The sequence below is a fragment of the Corvus moneduloides genome, chromosome 19 (assembly GCF_009650955.1).
Source record: "Corvus moneduloides isolate bCorMon1 chromosome 19, bCorMon1.pri, whole genome shotgun sequence".
Classification (NCBI taxonomy): Eukaryota; Metazoa; Chordata; class Aves; order Passeriformes; family Corvidae; genus Corvus; species Corvus moneduloides.
This window is the reverse complement of record NC_045494.1, coordinates 10,185,273-10,206,014: the sequence shown is the minus strand read 5'-3', so window position 1 is coordinate 10,206,014 and position 20,742 is coordinate 10,185,273. Positions and strand designations below refer to the sequence as shown.

Sequence of the window (20,742 nt, the reverse complement as noted above, 5' to 3'; positions counted from 1 at the left end):
TCAGTTTACCACATTATATCTTGTAATCCCTTTCTACATGGCCAGCTGCTGTCATTCATTTGTTTTATGTCTCGTATCTCTATATTTAAAAAATCAATGTTTTCATGTTAGGTGAACTCACTCGGCAACTGGAGGAGAAGGAGTCCTTGATTTCTCAGTTAACTCGAGGCAAACATACTTTCACTCAGCAGACTGAAGAGCTGAAGAGACAACTAGAGGAAGAAAATAAGGTGACTTGCTTTCAATTGGAACAACAAATTTTAAAATAAATCAATGTACTAAAAAAATAAATTTGATTTCTCCTCAGAGAAGAGACATCAGAACAGTGAAAATTTTGAACTTTGACTTGGAATACAGCACAGAGAGGAGATACTAAAAATTAAATAGGCAAGACAGTTTAAGCCCTTCTCATCATGACTTCTGAACTTCAAAAACATGAGAGAAGTGAATGAAAGCAGCTCTGTGCCCATACCTAGTACTGCTACTGGAAATCCCTGAAGCAAAGCAAGGGAAAAAAAAGGAAATAGAGCAGGAGTGCTTTCACCTTGTCTGTTGGATTTATTTTGCCTCTGCCTGAAACACTTGGTGCAGATGCGTTTGAGAAGTGTTATCCCAGACAAGATGGGCAAGCACCTGACCTCGTTTAACAACATCAAGTCTGAAACACAGAGTCCCTAATGTTACTCATTTTGCTCCTTCTGTTTCCCTAGCAACTGTAGCACATGGATAGGGAGATAAGAATATTTTACTGGAAAAATATCCAGTCACAAATTATTAGCATTCTGACAATTTGTATAATTTTAACTACCAAGGCCAAGAATGCCCTGGCCCACGCCCTGCAGTCCGCTCGCCACGACTGTGACTTGCTCCGGGAACAATATGAGGAGGAGCAGGAGGCCAAGGGGGAGCTGCAGCGCGCCCTGTCCAAGGCCAACAGCGAAGTGGCCCAGTGGAGAACCAAATACGAGACGGACGCGATTCAGCGCACGGAGGAGCTCGAGGAGGCCAAGTACGTGGGGAGATGGCTTGGAGGAAGTAGAAGGATATTTAAGCATAATGAGTGAAGAACTGAAGGAAACCAGAATATGTTTGTAGTGGGAATATGCAGAGCAGTGTGCTTTGTAATTTATTAGAAGTGAAAAGGGGAGTGAGTAGATATTTAAAGGAGGAGTAGGGGCAGAGGCTTAGGGGTGTCTACATAAAGGAGAATTCCAGTGCATTGAGTTAATCTCAGTAGTTGAAAAGGCACATTCTTTACACTGTTGGTACTGAAAGCATATTTCTGGTCCCTCTCCACATTGGTACAGTACATATCTGGGTACGTATTCTCCCATTCCATGCACCACTTCAGAGTGCTGTGACACCCCAGGCTCCTGGCACCACAGCATCATCTATTTCTCTCTCTGCCCATCTTTCTCATTCCAAACTCCTTTCATGTCCATTTCTTGAGAAGGTCAGAATTTTCCTTTTCTCAGTGCTGAATGTCCCGTCCTGCAGGAAGAAGCTGGCCCAGCGCCTGCAGGAGTCAGAGGAGCAGATTGAGGCTGTCAATGCAAAGTGTGCTTCACTGGAGAAGTCAAAGCAGAAGCTGCAGGGGGAAGTGGATGACCTCATGATTGATGTGGAGAGGTCAAATGCAGTCTGTGCAGCATTTGATAAAAAGCAGAGGAATTTTGACAAGGTTTGTTCAAAAGACCACGCCAGATCTAAACATCATTAGATGTTTGATAGGACAAGACAAATTCTGAAGTTATCAAAGTTCTGCACTCACAGTAAAATAAACTGCATCTTACCCAAAGCAAAGTTATGGTAAGGACCCCATAATGGGACATATGGTAAAGAAAAAGTCACTGTGTAAGTAACCCCAGGTGACCACAGCAAATAATAAAGTACCTTCTGATAGTTTTAAAAAGCATGACGTCTTCACAAGGGAGACTGGTCAAACAGACTGAGTGAATACTCACATGCAAGCTAACAAGCCCTGCTGCTAGTCTGCTAGCCTAACCTTGGGGTTAGGCAGAGCCTCAGACTCATGCAAAGTTCCAGCCTTCACGGCCCTTACTAACACTTAAAAGAATCTGCACTGTTGGACCAAGTGATGTTGCACAGCCCTGTGTCTTGGCCTACCCCTGTGGGAGTGAAAAGACTGCTAAAAATGGATCTTACAGGTCTGTGGTGTCAAACTCAGGAGAGAATTGGTAGAATATGACCTTTCTTGGTGGGCTTAGTCCAGGACAACTGGCTCCTGCAACACAATGAAGTCTCACACATCCTTTTTCAGATGAACCACATGATGTCTGGGCTGGTGTCAAACCAAACTTCTTCCTGATAGCTTGGGGCATGCACTAGTGTTGACTGAAGAGGCAAATTTAAGTAGCTCCCACCAAAACAGCCAGAGTATGGATCACAGGGAGTTGATTGTCACAGGCAGAGGACAGTCCAAAGCAAAAGACTGTTAAGATAGGCCAGGCCTCTTGGGTTCTTGTCATATAAAGGTGCAGAGAGGGGAGTGCTTCAGAATGGGCCGTTCTTCTCCTGTCACCCCAGATCCTGGCTGAATGGAAGCAGAAGTACCAGGAGAGCCAGACTGAGCTGGAGGCTGCCCAGAAGGAGTCTCGCTCTCTCAGCACCGAGATCTTCCGGATGAAGAACGCCTATGAAGAAATGCTTGACCAGGCTGAGACTGTCAGACGGGAGAACAAGAACCTCCAGCGTAAGTTCATGTGTCTGTCAGCTTAGATTCACCATGAGCCCTTAGCTGCTTCCACATTTCTGGACTACCAGAGCTCTGCCTCTTCCCAGGGTTTTGCTCTTTATGATTTTCCCGTGAGGGAAAAATATTCCTTCCTGTGCAGCTGATCATAAAGTCACCTTCAAGCACACGCTTACAGCTCATTACAGCATGCTGCTTCCTCAGGATGTTCCCCCTCCTCCACACTATTGTAATCCTATGCATGGATAGGGACCAAGTTAACAGAATAGACAGAAATTATGATGATACTCAGTTTTTTCAGATTTCTTCAGTCACTGCCACTAGAAAAAATCCAGAGGGCTGTTGTGTGTCTCCTGATTATTGGAGGATCATGTAGCTGTGGCACAATGTATTGGCATTTAATAAGCAAACTAATTATATAAAGGAAGTACAACTCAGATCCTTTTTGTGAACTGAATGATCACTGGGGGTTATCTAAGCATAAAGAGATCAATCAAACACGACTGTCTCTGGAGATGTCATTTCACTACCTGGAGGAAGTTGACATTATTTTCTGAGCTCACTTCAGTTGGTCCCTCTCATTTTCAAATTTCACACTGAACTGGGATGTGCAGGTTATCAGAAATAAAGACTGCACACAAGACAAGACGTATTATTTCTTCTCACTGTTACATCCCATTACATCAGAGCCTCTTCTGTCACTCCCGCTGCCAAAGAGCAATTGCAGGTGCCACTGATCACACTATCTGAGAGGAGCTGAGTATGTGTTTTCTGGTTGCAGAGGAAGTTTCTGATCTGACTGAACAGATTGCTGAGTCTGGAAAAGCAAATCATGGGCTGGAGAAAGCAAAGAAGCAAATTGAGCAAGAAAAGTGTGACCTACAAGCAGCATTAGAAGAAGCAGAGGCAAGTGTCCTCAATAAGGGGCTTTCTTTTAGAGAAACCAAGAATGGAGAAAATTTGGGTGTATGTTTTATATTCCTGCTTATCTTGAAACTGTCCCAAAAGTGCAGTAAGACAGCACAGACAGATCAAAAAGCACAGGGACTGCTCCTCTGCCATACCAATGTGGCATTCCTTGCTATGCTATCATGCACAAAAAAAAACCCCAGTCCCGCTCTAAAATTGAGCTCATTTTGCACCATCTGTTTGAATTTGCTCCCATGGAAAGCTTTTTCAGTGCTTGGTCTTCTCTAAAGGTCCACGGTAAGGTAAATACACCTGCCCTCCCAGCTGCTGAGGGTCACATTTCTGCATGGCCATTTCCCAGCAATGGACACCACAGAGACAAATGACAATATTCCGACCCTGACAGGGCTCTTTAGAGCACGAAGAGGGGAAAATCCTACGTGTTCAGCTGGAGCTGAACCAGGTGAAGTCAGACGTTGATAGAAGGACTGCAGAGAAAGATGAGGAAATTCAACAGCTGAAGAGGAATCACCAGAGGGTATTGGAGTCTATGCAGACCATGCTGGATGCTGAGGTCAGAAGCAGAAATGATGCTTTGAGGCTGAAAAAGAAGATGGAAGGAGATCTGAACGACATGGAAATACAGCTGAGCCATGCCAACTGCCAGGCAGCAGAGACACAGAACCACCTTAAAGCTGTGCAAGGGCAACTCAAGGTAGGGACCCCAAGGCTACTGGGCCGTGGGTCTTTGCCATTCACTCTGCTTGCTTCTGGGTCTCACAGTGCTTTCACCTTTTAAGGATTCCCAGCTCCATTTAGATGATGCCTTGAGGGAGAATGATGACCTGAAAGAGCAGCTTGCTATTGTAGAGCGTAGGAACAATCTGATGACGACAGAAATGGAGGAGATGAGAGCTGCCATGGAGCAGACCGAGCGAGCCCGGAAGGTTTCTGAGCAGGAGCTGACGGATGCCAGTGAGAGAGTTCAGCTGCTCCACTCACAGGTATTCGGCATTTCCTGGTACAGGAGATTACTGCAGGCGTGTGGGAGTGGCACAAATGGGGTGGGAATGACCTGTCTGCTGACTGTCCCAACAGAACACAAGCCTCCTCAACACCAAGAAGAGACTGGAAGGGGACATAGCTCATTTACAGACTGAAGTTGAAGACAGCGTTCAGGAAGCCAGAAATGCAGAGGAGAAAGCAAAGAAAGCAATCACAGATGTGAGTCCTCTTGCTTGCCTCCCTTGCATTTTGTACTGCCACAGTCACTTCTACACTTTAAAAAGGCAGCAGTCAGATGAAAGAGAAACAATTCTTCAACAGAAAATACCTGTGACACACAATCCCTCCCACATGGGCCTCATGCAGCCATTTCCCTACTACTTGTCACAGAAGACCCCTTCAGAAAGGGTCCTCATGTCCTGCTAGCTGTCTGTATTGAGGAGGCATTCTCTCTCCCCTTCTCCATACCCATTCACTTTTGCTTCCAGAGTAAATGTAATAGGCAGGATAGGACAGATGGTGGCAAAATTGTAACAGAAAAAGAGTAGATTGAAACAAAGGCCTGTGTAGACACAGCACAGAAAATCAGAAATTAGGACTAAAATCATACACAATTCTATACAAATGCTAGACATGTAAGAAATAAAAAGAGAATATAAATGTTTCATTTAGATAAGGCTGCAGGTTCCACCCTATCAGAAGTAACAATACAATGGGAGCATCTAGGAAAGGTATAGGAATATTAAACAGAAAATGGTGACACTCTTGCATCAAGTCCTGGTGCACCAGTGTGTAGTCCTGATTGCCCACCAGCAGCAGTGCTGCAGGATCCCTGACCTCTCTGCTCTGCCACGTTGGTGACAGCCATTTATCTCAGATTCTGAGGATCTCAGCAGGCATAAGCTTTTCAGTGCAGTTTGAGGTACTCAGGGTCATCTCATTGGCAAAAACTGCTTAGAAGTCTGACTTTGGCAAATTTAGGCACCAAATAGCCAGATACACAAAATCACTAGGAAGCCCAGAGATGCAGAGTGCTAGCTGGTGATACTTTAAGATACTTCAATTTTGACTAACTTAAAAAATAGAACTTTGGTACCAAGCCACTCACATGCATTGATTATTCTTTTCTTTACATCAACCCTGTCTGTTCTCTAAGGTGGAGCAGTTTTAGAAATACAGACCTTGAGAAAGAGTGATCCTGTTTGTATGACAGAGCCATAGCAAGGCCGTGGGCACTGACTGAGAATGGGCAGAGTCACTGACCAATGTGAAGCTGGGCATTGCTCCCAGGCACACAGAACTGCTGGGATGGGGATATTTGTGACGTAACTGTGCACCACAACCAGGCAGCCATGATGGCAGAAGAGCTGAAGAAGGAGCAGGACACCAGTGCCCACCTGGAGAGGATGAAGAAGAACCTGGACCAGACGGTGAAGGACCTGCAGCTTCGTCTGGATGAGGCCGAGCAGCTGGCACTGAAGGGAGGGAAGAAACAACTGCAGAAGCTGGAGGCCAGGGTATGGTGAATACTTGGGTAGACTAAGATGAAGTTTCTGACTGGGCCCTTGGTTGCTGGAACCTCTTGGGAGGGTGAAAACAGGGAGAACCCCAGGTATTCCCAGCAGGTTTGATGAGAGCTATGCTGAGTAGCCAAACTTTGCACTGTGGGTGATGAACTTGAGAATGACCTCAAAAAAACTGAGTGGGCAAAAATGGGGGCAGATGGACATCAGGAAGGCATAGATGGTAATTTTGTCTAAGGAAAAATAATTTGAAACATATTTACTTGGGGATGGACTTGGAACTGGTAATGGACACTTCAGAAGCTTTTAAATGTGCAATAGAAGCAAAAGCCTAAAACAGAAAAAAAAATTGGCTTCATTAGGAAAGGCACTGAGAACAAGACAGAGTTGTATGGCAACAATTCTTGCCACTATAATAAATACACCATGTGCAGTTCTGGTCTCTGCAACTTGAGAAGGATCTGAAAGACAAAGATTTATGAGTATTGACAAACAAGACTGGGACTCTGCCATTTGGAGACACCAGCACATCTTCAACTTTAAAACAAATAAAAATAAATACTTTACTGAGTAGGCAGTGAAATTCTGAAACCTGCTGCCATGGAAGGCTGTAGAGGCAGCTGGTAAAAGGTTCGAAAAGTGAGTAGAAATCAGCAGTTTTACAGAGGGGCACAGGCACACATAAGCCACCTTACACCTCTGATTTAATGCCTGTGGAAGTTGGACAAGAAGAAAGGGAACAGACAGCAGCCAGGTTTCCATGCTGTCCCTGAATAGTATATGCCACTGACACTCTCCAAGATAACAAATGAAAGATGAAAATGAAACAGATTTTCCCCATTTACCTGCTGAACATTCATAGAACCCTCCCTTCCTTGTTTCAATTTCCTTTCCTGACAGATTTAAGCCTAATTTTGACCATAAATGCTCTAGGTATGCACAGCTAAGTTCCTTTTATAAACAACTGTGGATTCACACGCTATGTCACCACTAACTTAACATAGTGAGCATATTTTAGCTAGTCTAGACCCAAGAAGCAGCTGCAGAAGCTGCCCTGCTCTGCCACTTTCTCTGCAGCCTTGGTCCACAGAACCTTGCAGCAGGATCAGGAGCCATTCTGGGCAGCTTGCCATCTTCACTGTGATTCTGTGTTTCAGATTAATGAGTTAGAAAATGAGCTTCATTCCGAGCAGAAACGAGGAATAGAATCCCTGAAAGGAGCTCGCAAGTACGAACGGAGGCTGAAGGAGCTCACTTACCAGGTACTGCAAATCCTCTGCCCTCCTACATGGATCACCTCTGTTCATCTTCCAAGGCTGACTTGATTTTCACTTCCTACAGTCTGAAGAAGATAAGAAAAATATTCTTCGGCTCCAGGACCTGGTGGACAAGCTGCAGTTAAAAGTGAAAGCGTACAAGAAGCAGGCTGAGGAAGCTGTGAGTGGAGGACTCTTTTCAGTGGGGCCTGGGTAGAGATTTCTGAAAGGTGGGGTCCCTAGATCATTAAAATAATTGAATACTGAGTTTGAAAGGACAGCTATGGCCACTGACTTTGAATATTCTTTACCTTATAAAGACTTATGGCTCACAACAGAGTGGGCATAGCTGCAGCTCTCCCGGAACTGTTGCACTTTTGGAGCCACAAAAGCCAATTTTCCCATTTGGAACTGAGTGGGGTAATTGTTCTGTGCCCCGAGTGGTCGTGTTGTGGATGGTACTGGATATAAACACACAGAGCACTGGCAGTGCAGGGATGTACCTGTGAGGCCAACACGGGTGATGTTACCGTGGCACAGCCACAGGTGTCAGTGGCAACAGGGCAATCTCATTTCTGGCGATGCTGTCTGACTTCCAGGAGGAACAGGCAAACATCAATCTCTCGCGGTGCCGCAAGGTCCAGCACGAGCTGGAAGAGGCGAAAGAACGAGCTGATATTGCCGAAGGTCAGGTTAACAAGCTGCGAGCCAAAAGTCGAGATATTGAAAGCCAGGTGAGTTGGAGGGCTGCAGAGAGGGACCATTCCTGTGCAGGCAGTGTCACAGAGATCACTGCCCTAACACCCAGAATACAGCCACAGCTGCATTCCTCACACTCTTTCACCGGAGTGTCCTCATAAAGAAAGGCCAGAAATTGTCACTTACTCAAAACCAGCGTGTTTTGAAAGTCCTTTCGGTGCCTCACAGACCAAATACGATCAACTCTAAGAATCCAGGTCTTTTCAGCACAATTGGGAGATAGGACTTCTTCATCATAAAATGGCAGAACATTTGCAATAGGCACAGACCTGAAACAAGACCACAAATAATTCAGTTGCTCCAATACCCTCTGCATTATCTTCCTTTTTCTACATTTAGAAATCAGAGAAATGAGGTTCCTGACCAGAGCTGCAGCAGGCTCCCTCCTGATAGAGACTTCTGTGTATCCAGTAGATATCCATTACTCTGTTCAAGTAACCCAGCGTGTGTGTGTGATATATTTAGCCAACCTTAAGGTGAAGCTGTGGGAAATTTTATTTATATATACATAAATATATATATATATGTTTATATATATATAAATATATAAAATAAACCTGGGTGATGCTTTAGCGACTATATGGACTGTTGATTCGCTATGAGATTGACAAGTGTCTGTCAGTGTTTGTGTATGCGTGTGTGTCTGTTTGTCCGTGTGTCTGTCCGTCCGTGTCCGTCTGTCCATGTGCGTGTGTCCGTCTCTCAGTCTGTATGTCCGTGTCTGTCTGCGTGTCCGTGTCAGTCTGTCCGTGTTCGTATGTCCGTCTGTCTGTGTGTCCGTATGTCCGTGTGTCCCTATGTCCGTGTGTCCGTGTGTCCCTATGTCCGTGTGTCCGTGTCCGTCCAAGCCTGTCTGTCCGTGTCCGTCTGCCCGTGTCTGTCTCAGTCTCTCTGTCTGTCCGTGTCCGTCTGTCCGTGTCCCGCCGTGCGCTGCCAGGCGCAGCTGCTCCAGTGCGGCACAAGGGGACGCTGTGGCACCGCCGGCCCGAGCGGCTCCGGAGGATGCGGGGTTTGGGGGGTGCGGGAGGGGTGTGCGGAGTGCGGGGGTGCGGAGGATGCAGGGGTGCGGGAGGGGTGTGCGGAGGATGCGGGGGTGCGGAGTGCGGGGGTGCGGAGGATGCAGGGAGTGCGGGAGGGGTGTGCGGAGGATGCGGGGGTGCGGAGTGCGGGGGTGCGGAGGATGCGGGGGAATCGGGCAGTGCGAAGTGTGAGTCGCGGGGTGCGACAGGTGAGGGGTGCGGGGTGTTCGGGGCGTGGGGAGTGCGAGGTGTGCAGAGGGTACAGGGTGTGCGGGGTGCTGGAGATCGGGGTGTGCGGACTGCGGGGTTCGGTGTGCGGGGGTGTGCTGGGGGTGCGGTGTGCGGTGTGCAAGAGCTGTGGTGTGCGCGGTGTGCGGGGTGCAGGGTGTCCGGTGTGCGGGGTGCAGGGTGTGGGCTGTGCGGTGTGTGCGGTGTGTGCGGTGTGTGGTGTGCAGGGTGCGGGGTGTGCGATGTGCAGGGTGTGGCCTGTGCGGGATGCAGTGTGCAAGAGGTGCGGTGTGCGCGGCGTGCGGGGTGTGGGGTGTGCGGGGTGCAGAGTGTGGGGTGTGCAGAGTGCGGGGTGTGGGCTGTGCGGGGTGTGGGCTGTGCGGGGTGCAGGCGGTGCGGGATGCTGTGTGCCCCACATACACCTTTGCTGAGCTGCTCCTCATTGTCCGGGAGAGGACGCGGTGTTCAGAGCACGCTGTCAGCTCCAGGGGCTCACTGTGGCGTCCCTGGAAACGCTCCTGCACTGACAGGTGACCCCACACTGGATCCTCCCTGCTGCTGGCCAGTGTGCCAAGGCACAGCTCATGCTGGCTCCTGGGCCGTGCTCCTGCTGGGCTGTGCTGGGTGGCTGTGCTCAGCCGGGTGGCCCAAGTGACAGCCAGTGGCTCTGGCTGCTCTCCTCAGCCCCACTTTTGTCTCCAGGCACCAGTGCCATCACCCCACACCTGCTGGTCACCCCAGCCAAGGCTCCTGCCTCCTCCCATGCACATGCAGCACTCTGTGTCCCTTCCTCCCATGTCATTCCTTTCTCCTCTACTGTGTATTCATCTGCTTCAATTGCTCCCGTATGTTGTTTTCCATTTAGGTTTCTGTCATCCTCGTCCTCTGTTTTGTCACATCATCGCAGCTGGCTGTTACCCATGCCTCCTGACTGGCCACCCACCCTCCTGCTCATATTTGGGGTCCTTTGTGCCAGTCGAAACTCTCTGGCATGTTGCTTGCTGACGCCCCGCTGGACAGTGGTCTGCCATCAAGCAATGGTCTGTCTGTCAAAGCTGACAAAAATCACCTCATTGTTTCATTCCCCAGCTCCATGGCTACCTGCCATCGCTGGCTCTGGCTGGCCTGCCCTCCAGCATGGCACGGTCTGCTGTCAGCGATGGATGGGGACAGCCTGATCACAAACACAGCAGTCTGTGACTTGAACAGTTGCTGTGTCCAGCCCCGCCAAGCAGCAGGTCCTGCCCACACTCTCACATGACACGATGCAGTTTTCAGTGCACAGCTGTGCACATTAGGACTGCGTCTGCCCCAGCCAACGAACAGTGCTGTGATAAGCACAGGGCTAGCTGACAAATCAGTAGATTAGCAGGGTTTATCCTTTTGTTAAATACAAACCTGTTTGTACATAAAGGAAGTAAAAAACTGAAAGAATGAGAAATAGCTCTTGCATGGGAGTTCAGTTCTGCAGGGGTGTTCTCAGGGGTATTTTTTGCTCTGTTATGATGATGGCTGAAAACATATTTATAAAGCTGAAAGAAAAGCCTTTGTCTGAACATTGCTTTGCATTCCCAGAAGCTTCCTGATGTGCTTTTGTAGTTGTCATGGAATCTACAGAGCCCTCTGAGTCCTTTGCTTGTCCCTCAAAAAAAGTGTGGAAAGCTGGAAGGACGTTGAAATGAGATAAGTGCTAGGTTTTCAAAATGAACTTTATTTATTTATTTAAGAACAAGAAAAGTACTATTTTTCATTTAGTCAAACCAGAGGTAACATGAAATACAGTTATCTCCTGTACTAGGAAATAAAAAAAAAGAGGACAAGACTGTTTATTTTAGAAGAGTAACAAAGTAGCTGATTAAGAGCAATGGAGCCGTGTCCTACCTCAGCGTATAGAAAGGATAATTCTCGCTAGGTTGCCCATCTGCAAAGTCAAAAAGAGGATTAAAATGCTGATTTAAAGCCACACCATGCACACACGGAGCTCATCCCCTCTAGGCATGGTGCCTGCTCCTCCTCTGAGGTCCTGGGGAAACGGATACAAGTGGGATTCATTCCAGTGGCCTACAAGATTCTCTTTCAAGCCTGTAGGAGAAGGGTAATTTGTGCTGAGAGTTAAGAGCCCCTTTCCTTAAGTCTGTGACTGACATCAGAACTTTCTGCAGAAAACTGAGATTTCTCAGGTTGAAATGGTGCTCCCCTGTGCCACTGCTGATCTCTGCTTGTACTAGCATCACCCTCAGCACAAGAGGACTCAGGGCTTGACCGTTTTCAATCACATGATAAATTTGCTCTAATTCACCTTATATATTTGTTCTAATTCTGTGAAAAATACCTGGGACAAAACAACTCCACGTATTAGTGCAGACTGGGGATTTACTGTAGAGTGCAGCCCTGCAGTAAAGGCCTTGGGATTCTCGTGGAAAACAAGTTGGACCTGTGTCAGCAGTGCTCCCCTGCAGCAACAACACCCACCAGTCACGGGATTGCATTAGCAAGTGGTCAGCAAGTGCAGGGATGTGGTTATTCCCTTCTGCCTGGCTCTGGTGAGGCTGCATCTGCAATACTCTGTGCAGTTTTTAAACACACACACACCCCGTCGTATGGGAGGTGCTGACATTCTGCAGAGGCTCCAACACAGCCCAGGATCAGTCAGGAGGAGCATGTGCCCTGTGAGGAGATGCAGTGGGAATTAGGTTGGTTTGGCTGGCAGAAGGGAAAGCTGGGGGATCTCACTGCAGAGTCACTGCTGCAAAGGGCAGGGATAAGAATTTCAATGCAAGAATTCCAAGCTTTTCCTGCAAGTGCTCAGGAACAGGACAACAGGCAGTGGTCTCGTGTTGCCAACCAGGGAAATCCTTTTTCAACAAAGGCAGCACCTTATTTACCACGAGAGTGCTGCAGCCTCGGGACAGGCTGCCCAAAGAGGCTGTAGAATCTCCATCCTTGGGATTTCCAGGATGCATGTGGACAAGGCCTTGGAGTGACTTTATCCAGCTTGGAAGTTAGCCCTGCTTGGAGTAGGAGATGGGATTTCAATGCACATTTTTCACAGATTCAGCTTCACTCACTAATCTAGCAGGAAGCAAGTTGCATTCTGCAGTTTGAGGACTGATCAATTCACTGGAAAGGTTGAGAAGCACAGACCTGGTACCTAGAGAAATTTCAAAATCTAAGAATAAAATTTCTAATTAAATTCTAGTCCAATTGAAAAACTGTTTATTCTGTGTATTTTTTGTATGTATGGTTTACATATCTGGAATTTTCTTATGATTACATTATGAGGATATGTCACCATTTGTTTTAAACTTTCTTGATCATCCTAATCTGCATTCCTCAGACAGTTTCCTTTTTGGGTCACTGGAATATAAGAACCCTGCAATCTTCTCTTTCTACAGTGTTGGACAAGGTGCCACAAATTAGAACCTTCCCCACTAGTCAGAGGAGCTCACTTGATCTTCAGAAACTCTCCTTTCTGCACTCATTCTGGCCACAGGAGACTGTCTGACAAAATCCTCTGGATATTTCCTTGCTTTCACCTCTTTTCCTGAACACCCAAACCTGGCTAGATATTTGAAGTGAAGACTGTTGTGATTTTTTGATACCAGTACAGATCCCTGCCCCAGATACTCCCTACAGCCTTCAGAGACTTTTGGGCAGCTCCAGGTCCAGGTGAAGCTTGCAGGGGGTCAGGAATAGTGACCCTACTTTTTCCCACTCACCAACTGCTGTTGGCAGAGAAGTAGAGCAGCCTGGAAATACAAGAAAAGGGACTGGAGAGAACAACCTGTGGGAACTCAGGAGAATATGGGAGATGGAAGAGCCACTAGTAGAATCCTCGCTGGAAAATGGAGTGAGGGAAAGTTGGTCACAGTGAGCAGGGCTTCAGAGGCGAGTGGTGGATATGTGATGCCCACTTGAGAGACAGTTTGCTGCCAACCTGCTGTTTGGAAATGTGTGTCAGCAACAGCAGATTTTAAAGATTAAAGCTGTCAAGGCAAAACTAACACTGAGTTTCCAAGAGTTTATGGGATTGGATCCTCATCTACAATACTCCTCAGGATGAACATAGTTCTTGCCTAATTCTTCGAGACTTTCCTGTATGAGTCATTGTTCATGACAGAATAGCAGCTTTATACACAGATGGTTGTAGAACAGAGGCACCATTGAGAGGCAAACACTGAGACATCTATGTCCTGCAGATACCAGCACACACACACATACAGATCAACAACTTCATCCACAGAAAGCAGTCAGTCCTGCTCAGTGTGTTCAGGCAGAATCTCTACTCTTTCATGACAGAAGAAATCCCTGATGGAATTCAAGTAATGAGCAATTCATGCTGAAGAGGAAAGCTCAGTGTCAGGGAAATATCAATGTCCAAACTAGCACACCCAGAGGGAGTTTGGCCGGAGGGCTGCCTAGCTGGATTGTTCTTCTTAGCTGGCCAGAAGCCTGGTTCTCCATGAGCTCAAAAGAGAAGATCAGACGCTCTGGGATCCAGCAAGCTGTTGTAGATTATCTGGCAAGCCCAAATCATACCACTAAGATTGATACTAAGCCAGAGAGAAGGACATTTGAAAGAAAGTTTGGGTGCTTTCCTCGGAGTCCTCTTGGGATGTTTTCCTGCTTTTCCAGTGCCTCTCCATGTGATCTTGGAAAAGTCTCTTATGACCCTTAAAGTTGGTTCATGCCCACATCTCCATATGCAGGTAAATTTCAGTTTAATGGTTTGGGTTTGGACTCCAGTGCAGCTCTTAGGGGATAAAGGTCACTGAGGGTGGGTTGAGCCTATGATTGTGGGCCAGCACAAGCCTCAAACGAAACAGGCAAGGAACAGGTTCCAAAATACCATGCCTGCACTGGAAACCCTTGCTACAGAATGTTATGGACGCCGAAAGTTTGCATGGACTCAAAAAAATAACTACCCTAAATAATGGAATGATGTGATAGCACCTCTAACTGGGGAAGGCATGAGCTGTCACTTGTTGGAAATGAAAAGGGTGTTTTCAGATGTGTCTTCCTCTACCTGTCCTTTTCCCTAAACTTCTGCTGTAAGATACTGCTGGAGACAAGTCAGATCCAGAACTATTTGTGTTATGTTGTTGTCTAACACTTAGAAGCTGAGATCCAAGTAGTCACACCTTGCTTGTTACTAATACTGTAATTATATGATTTATAGACAATGCCTTTCTTCCTTTCAATGGCCTTCCCATTTAGCATGGAATAGTTAAACCCAATAACTGGGTTTATTATTTGGGTCAATAAACCCCAAAACATTAAACATTTAATGACCTAGTGTTTATAGAGCTGGAAGAAGAGAGGATAAAGCTACAGTGTCTACTTCAACAAATATAAATGCTTAGGAACCATTGAGGTGGTCGAAAATGAGGGCTATCCTCTCTTTGTGAGCATACTGGCCACCATGCAGCGCCCTGGATGCCGCGAATGTTTAGTTTGCAGCAAGAGAAACAGCAGCAAGACAGAGAGAAACTCACATTTGAAATTCTGCAGCCATCTAATAGGAGCACACAGCTGTGAGTGAGGCTTTTCAGAGCCCCAAGAAGTCAGAGATGAACACTGAACTGCTGGAGAGAAGGCTTGGCACCACTCTTTCAAACAGAGGTTTGTGACAACTGGCTGCTGCAGACACCTAACTCTGAGGCAAAGTGTCAGGGTTATGAGTCACATTTCTATGACCAATTACGTGCCTGTCATGCAACAGGGTGGGGCCTGCCCTGCCTCTCAGTAGGAAATATGTTGACTGGAAATAGGCTGATGTTATCGGAACAGTTTGTTATTCTCAGCCTGCTTCCAAGAAAGGAAGTGAATGGAAGCAGTCATCTCTCCAGGTGAATTATCCTGGCAGAAGAATCCAGTTTATTCTCATGTGAATCACCACAAGCTGTTTGTTCATGTAATATCACTGTCCATTTATAGACAGAGAATACGTTTATGTCTGACTCTAAAATAGTAGATACAGCTCTGGGCACTGCTAAGACAAGGATGACTAAACCTGCCCTGGAACATCATGAAGTTTTACTATGACCACAGCCAGGCAGGGCACTGCACATCTGATTTCATTTTCAGAGTTGATCTTGCACAAGGGGAGTTCCAAGGTCAGCAGAGACATCTGAAAAACTCCTAAAAGCAGAAATCAAAGGTAAAGCCACGCTTTTGTCCTTCAGTGCTTCTTTTAAATCATGTTTGAATCAAATATTTGATCAGATGAACATGACTCATAAATCCAAGTCCTCTGCTTGGAACCTCTGAAGTCCTGGATGCCTAAATTTCCAGTTGTGATGCTCAAGAATAATCTGGTCTAGGAAATTCATTCTCTGTGAGTTACTGACCAAAAGGAAAATTTTTTTGTGAGCTCCTGTATCTGTTCTGGTATTTTGGCTGTTTAAAGCACTGACAATTGCCCCTTCCACCAAAAAACAGTGCTTTTAAGCATTTTAACAACTGAAAGGAACTTCTGTGTACACACTCAGAACATTTCCTTTCCAAAAACTGAATTAATTCCTGCCAGTCATTTAGACATCACAGGTCATTTAAAGATCCAGTGCTACCTGTGGTTTCTTTTCAGTCTCCTTCTTTCCTGGTTCCTGGCCTCAGGAGACCTGGTGGTGCTGTCTCTTGAGAACAGGTATGGCCAATCAATTATTCACGTGCATCTCCAATCCACCATGGTTATAAAGCTCTCCCACACACCTATGGTAACCCACTCTCATTGTGAACTCTGCAGGATCTCTTCAGTGAGGACAGCTGGAGTAATTTAGATCTTTTTCACAGGCTAGACAGATTGTCAAATACTGCCTTAAACAAACAAAAAAAAATATTGACCATGCTTCTCCTGCAGCTGTCAGGCGTGAACTTCTTCTGGTACTCCCAAGGTGTTCTTAGGTCCCTCTTCAGGGAATCTGCACATCTGTGCAGGACTTGTTTTAGTGGTGTCATTTTAAGGCCCAAGCACAAGCTGTGAAATCGTGGAATGAGCTCTCTCACTGACTGGATGACCACAGTGGAGGCTTTCTGCAGCATTATATGAAGTTGGTTCTTTCTCATTCACAGATAGCATTTCTTGACACTAAGACTTGTTAAAAAGTTGGCCAGGACTTAGGTCTTCACCCTAGGCTCTTTGGTGGCAGCCAGGAAGAAAAAGGTGTCCTTTCAAGATCTCACACTAACACAGAACATGTGCATGTGATACTAATTCAGAATTGGTTTCTCATTGCTAAGTGGCATACCCTGCTAGAAGAGCAGATGGCAGAGTGAGTATGACAGTTGTGATGGCTCAGGAAATACAGGCAGATCTTACAGCCAGAGGGATGGTTTTGAACATTCAGTCAGACCTGCTGTGTACTGCCCAGGAAACACCTGCATGCAGCTGAGATGCTTTAGCTGAGCTGGAACAGATGGTAGGAAAAAAGGCTGAGACTGAAAGCTGACCAGTTCATCCCAGTGCCTGGCACCCCTGAAGTGGCAAATCTGCATGTTTCTGGGATGGCTTCTGTATCTCATCGTTACTTTGGCTCTGATATCTTATGCTAGATAAAAAGGATGCCTATGCTCAGAAATCATTTTCCTCACACAGCAAACTCGTCCCCCTTTAATGTCCTTCACAACACAGACATTACATGACGCAGAAGCAAGCACAAGTCCAACCAAGCCTTTGGCAAGAGCTGCTCTCTGTTCAGGAAGTAAATCCATCCTACAAGGTGAGGAGAAAGACTAGACACAACTCAAGAGAAACCAACCTGCTAATTATCTGCACAGCGAAACGAGGATTATTTATGGAACTGTTCAAGGGCTATTTACCTCTAGTTACTAAAAGGCATCCTCTGACTGAAACAGAGCCCTTCTGTTTACAGACTGGACATTTGTACACATGCCAACGTCCAGTCGTAGCAACAGGCTTAGACAGAAATTTTAAAATAAAAATTAGGCAAGTATTTGCATTTGGGCTTGCCTGCTAAGAAGCTGAAGTTTGCAATTGCTTCAGGAAGGAGACAACCCTAGGACTGAAACCTGGCTAGAGGCTTTTCCACCAAGACAGTTCATGCAAAGAAGAACAGGAGCATGCAAAAATATCAGAAAGGGAGATAGTGAGAAAAAACAAGTTGGAAGTAGAGGAAAAAAATATCAGAGAATGCGCCAAAGAAAATATGGAAGCATTCTGTCAACAAACATCAGAAAAGCAAAATTTAAACCAAAATTAATTATTTTACATGAAAACTCAGAACTATTTGGATCTGAGTTGCAACATGGAAAAGCTGGGTTTGAATACGCTGAAGAAAAATACAGGATTTTGTTTTGATTTCAGTTCTTGCCATCTACAAATGGCATTATTAGAGAATACTGCTGATAGATGTACCTGGATGTGGGCCATGGTATCAGGTCTGTGGGGTTTTGCCAAGCAAGGCACAGCTGGTGTGATAATACCACATAATGGATCATAGATCAGTAGTTACCAGCTTAAATACTTATCAAAAGGGGGTGATTTTAAGCAATTTACCACAATTCAGAGAATCAAAAATAGAACTGTGAAAAGTAGGCTGGAAATTGTTGAAAGAATCCTAAGAAAAAACCCTGAAGAGCTCAGCTCCGATGAGTGCTGCCTAAATGAAGGACAGGTCCATTGAAAGTCACCTTCTGAAAGGTCTAGGAGAAAGGCTACAGACAGGCTACCTGAGTGCTCACTCAAAAAACAGGTGGTGTAAATTTCTAAAATTTCAGGAAGAGAGAGAGAAAACTTCATTAAAATGTCACATTAATTTCCCTGTACAGGCCAGGGAAACACACAGTGTCTCCTGTGATGATAGTACGTTATGGGCACAAGGGTGGTAGTTGTTCTGAACTTGCACCTCACTAGTGATTGCAAAGCAAGAACAAATCCGAAGGAAAAATGGGAGACTCTTCCTCCATGAAAAAAGATGGAAGAGAAAGAAATCTGAACCTTAGAAACAGGACAGGCCATATAGGAGGTAGTACCCATATGGGGTCTGTGAAAAGGACTGAGCTCCCAAGCAAATTGTGGAGAACTCATGGAGTGGCTCACAGAGGCAGTCAACAGAGTGAGCCTCAGAGGAGACATGGACATGTCTGCTAGGCATGTTTGGCTCCCCTCAGTCAGCAGGGTGAGAGACCCACTCATCTCAGTGTTGTCTGACCCCAGCATCAGGTTCGTGCCCTTCCTTCCCCTCTCCATTAACTGCCTACAAATGGATGATGGGTGGCAGGCAGATCCAGCGCCTTCGGCCTCATCCCTGTCACACACATGCTGCTGTGACTCTTGCACACAGAGAAGTGAGCCTCTCTCTCTTCTCTGCATGCCACACACACCACTGATGGGTCCCACATGTGCAGGTCACCGTGCAGAGGTTGCACAAACACGGGTAAGACCCTGATGCACGCCTGGGACGCAGTGACTCACACCAGTCACTAATTCTTACAGGTGCTCTGGGCTGAGTGTCTCACGCACAGGTGTACACGTGGCAGCTGCTGTCCCACAAGCACACATCCAGGTCAGTCTCCTGTATGAGCAAGGCCTGCCCGTTCAGGGCAGGTTACACACACACACGGCACAGGTGTGACTCTCAGCTCAGCCTCAAGGTGTGTGCTCACATCAGTCATACTCACAGGTGAGTCTCTAACACACACACAGATGTCTCCTCCCGATACACTTTCATACAAGGTTGAGTGTCTCACACACACAGTTTTGGGAGAGTCTCATACACAAACACACAGGTACTTATCCCATAAGCACACCAGATGTAGCACAGTCACTCAGCTGTGCATGCCCTGCCTTTCAGGTCTGAAGACCTCAAGTACTCTGTGGGCAAATCTCATGCTCCCTTGCAAGTGGAGGGGGTCAGGCAGCTGACCCTGAAGTGAGTCACATGTATTTGTACCTGGGTTTCACATACACACAGCCACACCTGTGCTTGTACACACACAGGCAGGTGTATGTTACATATGTGCAGCGAGTCAGGCGTGCATACCTGGACAGAGACACACACACACGTTCATACACACCAAAATACAGGGCTGGCAAAGAGAAAAGTCAGGACCTCCATACACAAACAGAGGTGACTTATCCAGACAAACACACAAGTCACACACTCGCTGCAGAGTGAGGCAGACAGGCACACCAAGAGCAGGCTGTGCACAAAGTGGGTACTCATAAACAAAACACAGGCTGGTGATTCACACACACACATATGTACAAGCGTCACCCAGATGAGAGCGTTGCACAAACAGACAGTGCATCTCTCACATACACAAGAGGTGTTGAACAGACCGAAGTGCCACACAAAGGTGCAATTCACACACGTGCTACAGTCAGACACACACATGAAGCAAGGTGTGCACTCAGACAAGTGTTGCAGAGATACATGCACTTGAGGATGTGCCACACATGCTTCATATGTGCTTAAGCGTGTCACATAATGTCTTTCAGGCAAAATGGATCTCACACCCTTGGTTGCGTGTAACAAATGCACACCCAGTGCCCCAGACACACAGAGATGTCTCACACTCACACAGACACGAGTCTCTCCAAATGCAGGCACGGTGTCTCAGACACAGAGGGTCACACATGTAGGTGTTAGACATGCACGGTGCTTCACCCACCATCTCACAGACACACAGGTGTTGCACACACACACAGGTGACAAACGGTGTCTCGCACACTCAGTGTCTCACCTGGTGCCTTTCACGGACACACACGGGTGTCCCGTTGTCACAAACCTGGTGACTCTCATATACAGGGCTGCCTCTCACCGACCTACACGTGGGCATCACTAATGCACCCACGGGGTGACACAGCGTCTGTCCCCCCACGCGCGGTGTCCCTCAAACACAGACACACACACAGAGGGGCATCAAGGACACAGAGCATCCCTCAGAACAGTGTCTGTCACACACACACAGAGGGGTGTCGAGCACACAGAGCATCCCTCGGAACAGTGTCACACACAGAGGGGTGTCGAGCACACAGGCATCACACCGAGCGTCCCTCAGAACAGTGTCTGTCACACACACACAGAGGGGTGTCGAGCACACAGGCAGCACACCGAGCGTCCCTCGGAACAGTGTCTGTCACACACACACAGAGGGGTGTCGAGCACACAGGCAGCACACCGAGCGTCCCTCGGAACAGTGTCTGTCACACACAGACACGCAGCCGGTGTTCCCCGTGCACTCGCACCCGCGGTGTCCCCCCGCCTTGCCTCTCAGGGTCACTCACACACGGTCCCTCTCGCCGTCCGGCCGACACGAGCGCCGCACGCGCAGCCCGCCCCGCGCACCCGCACGGCCTCTCCTCCCGC

General features: G+C 47.1%; 1 protein-coding gene and 1 long non-coding RNA gene across 2 annotated transcripts in view; one reads left to right on the top strand and one right to left on the bottom strand.

Annotated features, from left to right (window-relative positions):
- The window catches only part of LOC116453322 (myosin-13), a 29,245-nt gene extending 20,501 nt beyond the window's left edge, over window positions 1–8,744 (top strand). The window contains exons 28-40 of the mRNA XM_032128618.1: window positions 112–230; window positions 813–1,009; window positions 1,498–1,681; window positions 2,548–2,713; window positions 3,495–3,619; window positions 4,029–4,337; window positions 4,423–4,626; window positions 4,721–4,846; window positions 5,974–6,144; window positions 7,308–7,412; window positions 7,492–7,587; window positions 8,006–8,140; window positions 8,505–8,744. Coding sequence (XP_031984509.1) covers window positions 112–230; window positions 813–1,009; window positions 1,498–1,681; window positions 2,548–2,713; window positions 3,495–3,619; window positions 4,029–4,337; window positions 4,423–4,626; window positions 4,721–4,846; window positions 5,974–6,144; window positions 7,308–7,412; window positions 7,492–7,587; window positions 8,006–8,140; window positions 8,505–8,519 — 1,952 coding nt within the window. The 3' untranslated portion in view covers window positions 8,520–8,744. The remainder of the gene's footprint in view (window positions 1–111; window positions 231–812; window positions 1,010–1,497; window positions 1,682–2,547; window positions 2,714–3,494; window positions 3,620–4,028; window positions 4,338–4,422; window positions 4,627–4,720; window positions 4,847–5,973; window positions 6,145–7,307; window positions 7,413–7,491; window positions 7,588–8,005; window positions 8,141–8,504) is intronic.
- Window positions 125–20,736, bottom strand: LOC116453330. The gene is made up of 4 exons (XR_004243756.1): window positions 20,661–20,736; window positions 7,910–8,434; window positions 7,410–7,492; window positions 125–212 (listed from the first exon to the last, which is right to left on the bottom strand). It is a non-coding gene; the product is annotated as an uncharacterized LOC116453330 (long non-coding RNA).
- Window positions 20,737–20,742: the final 6 nt, after the last annotated feature.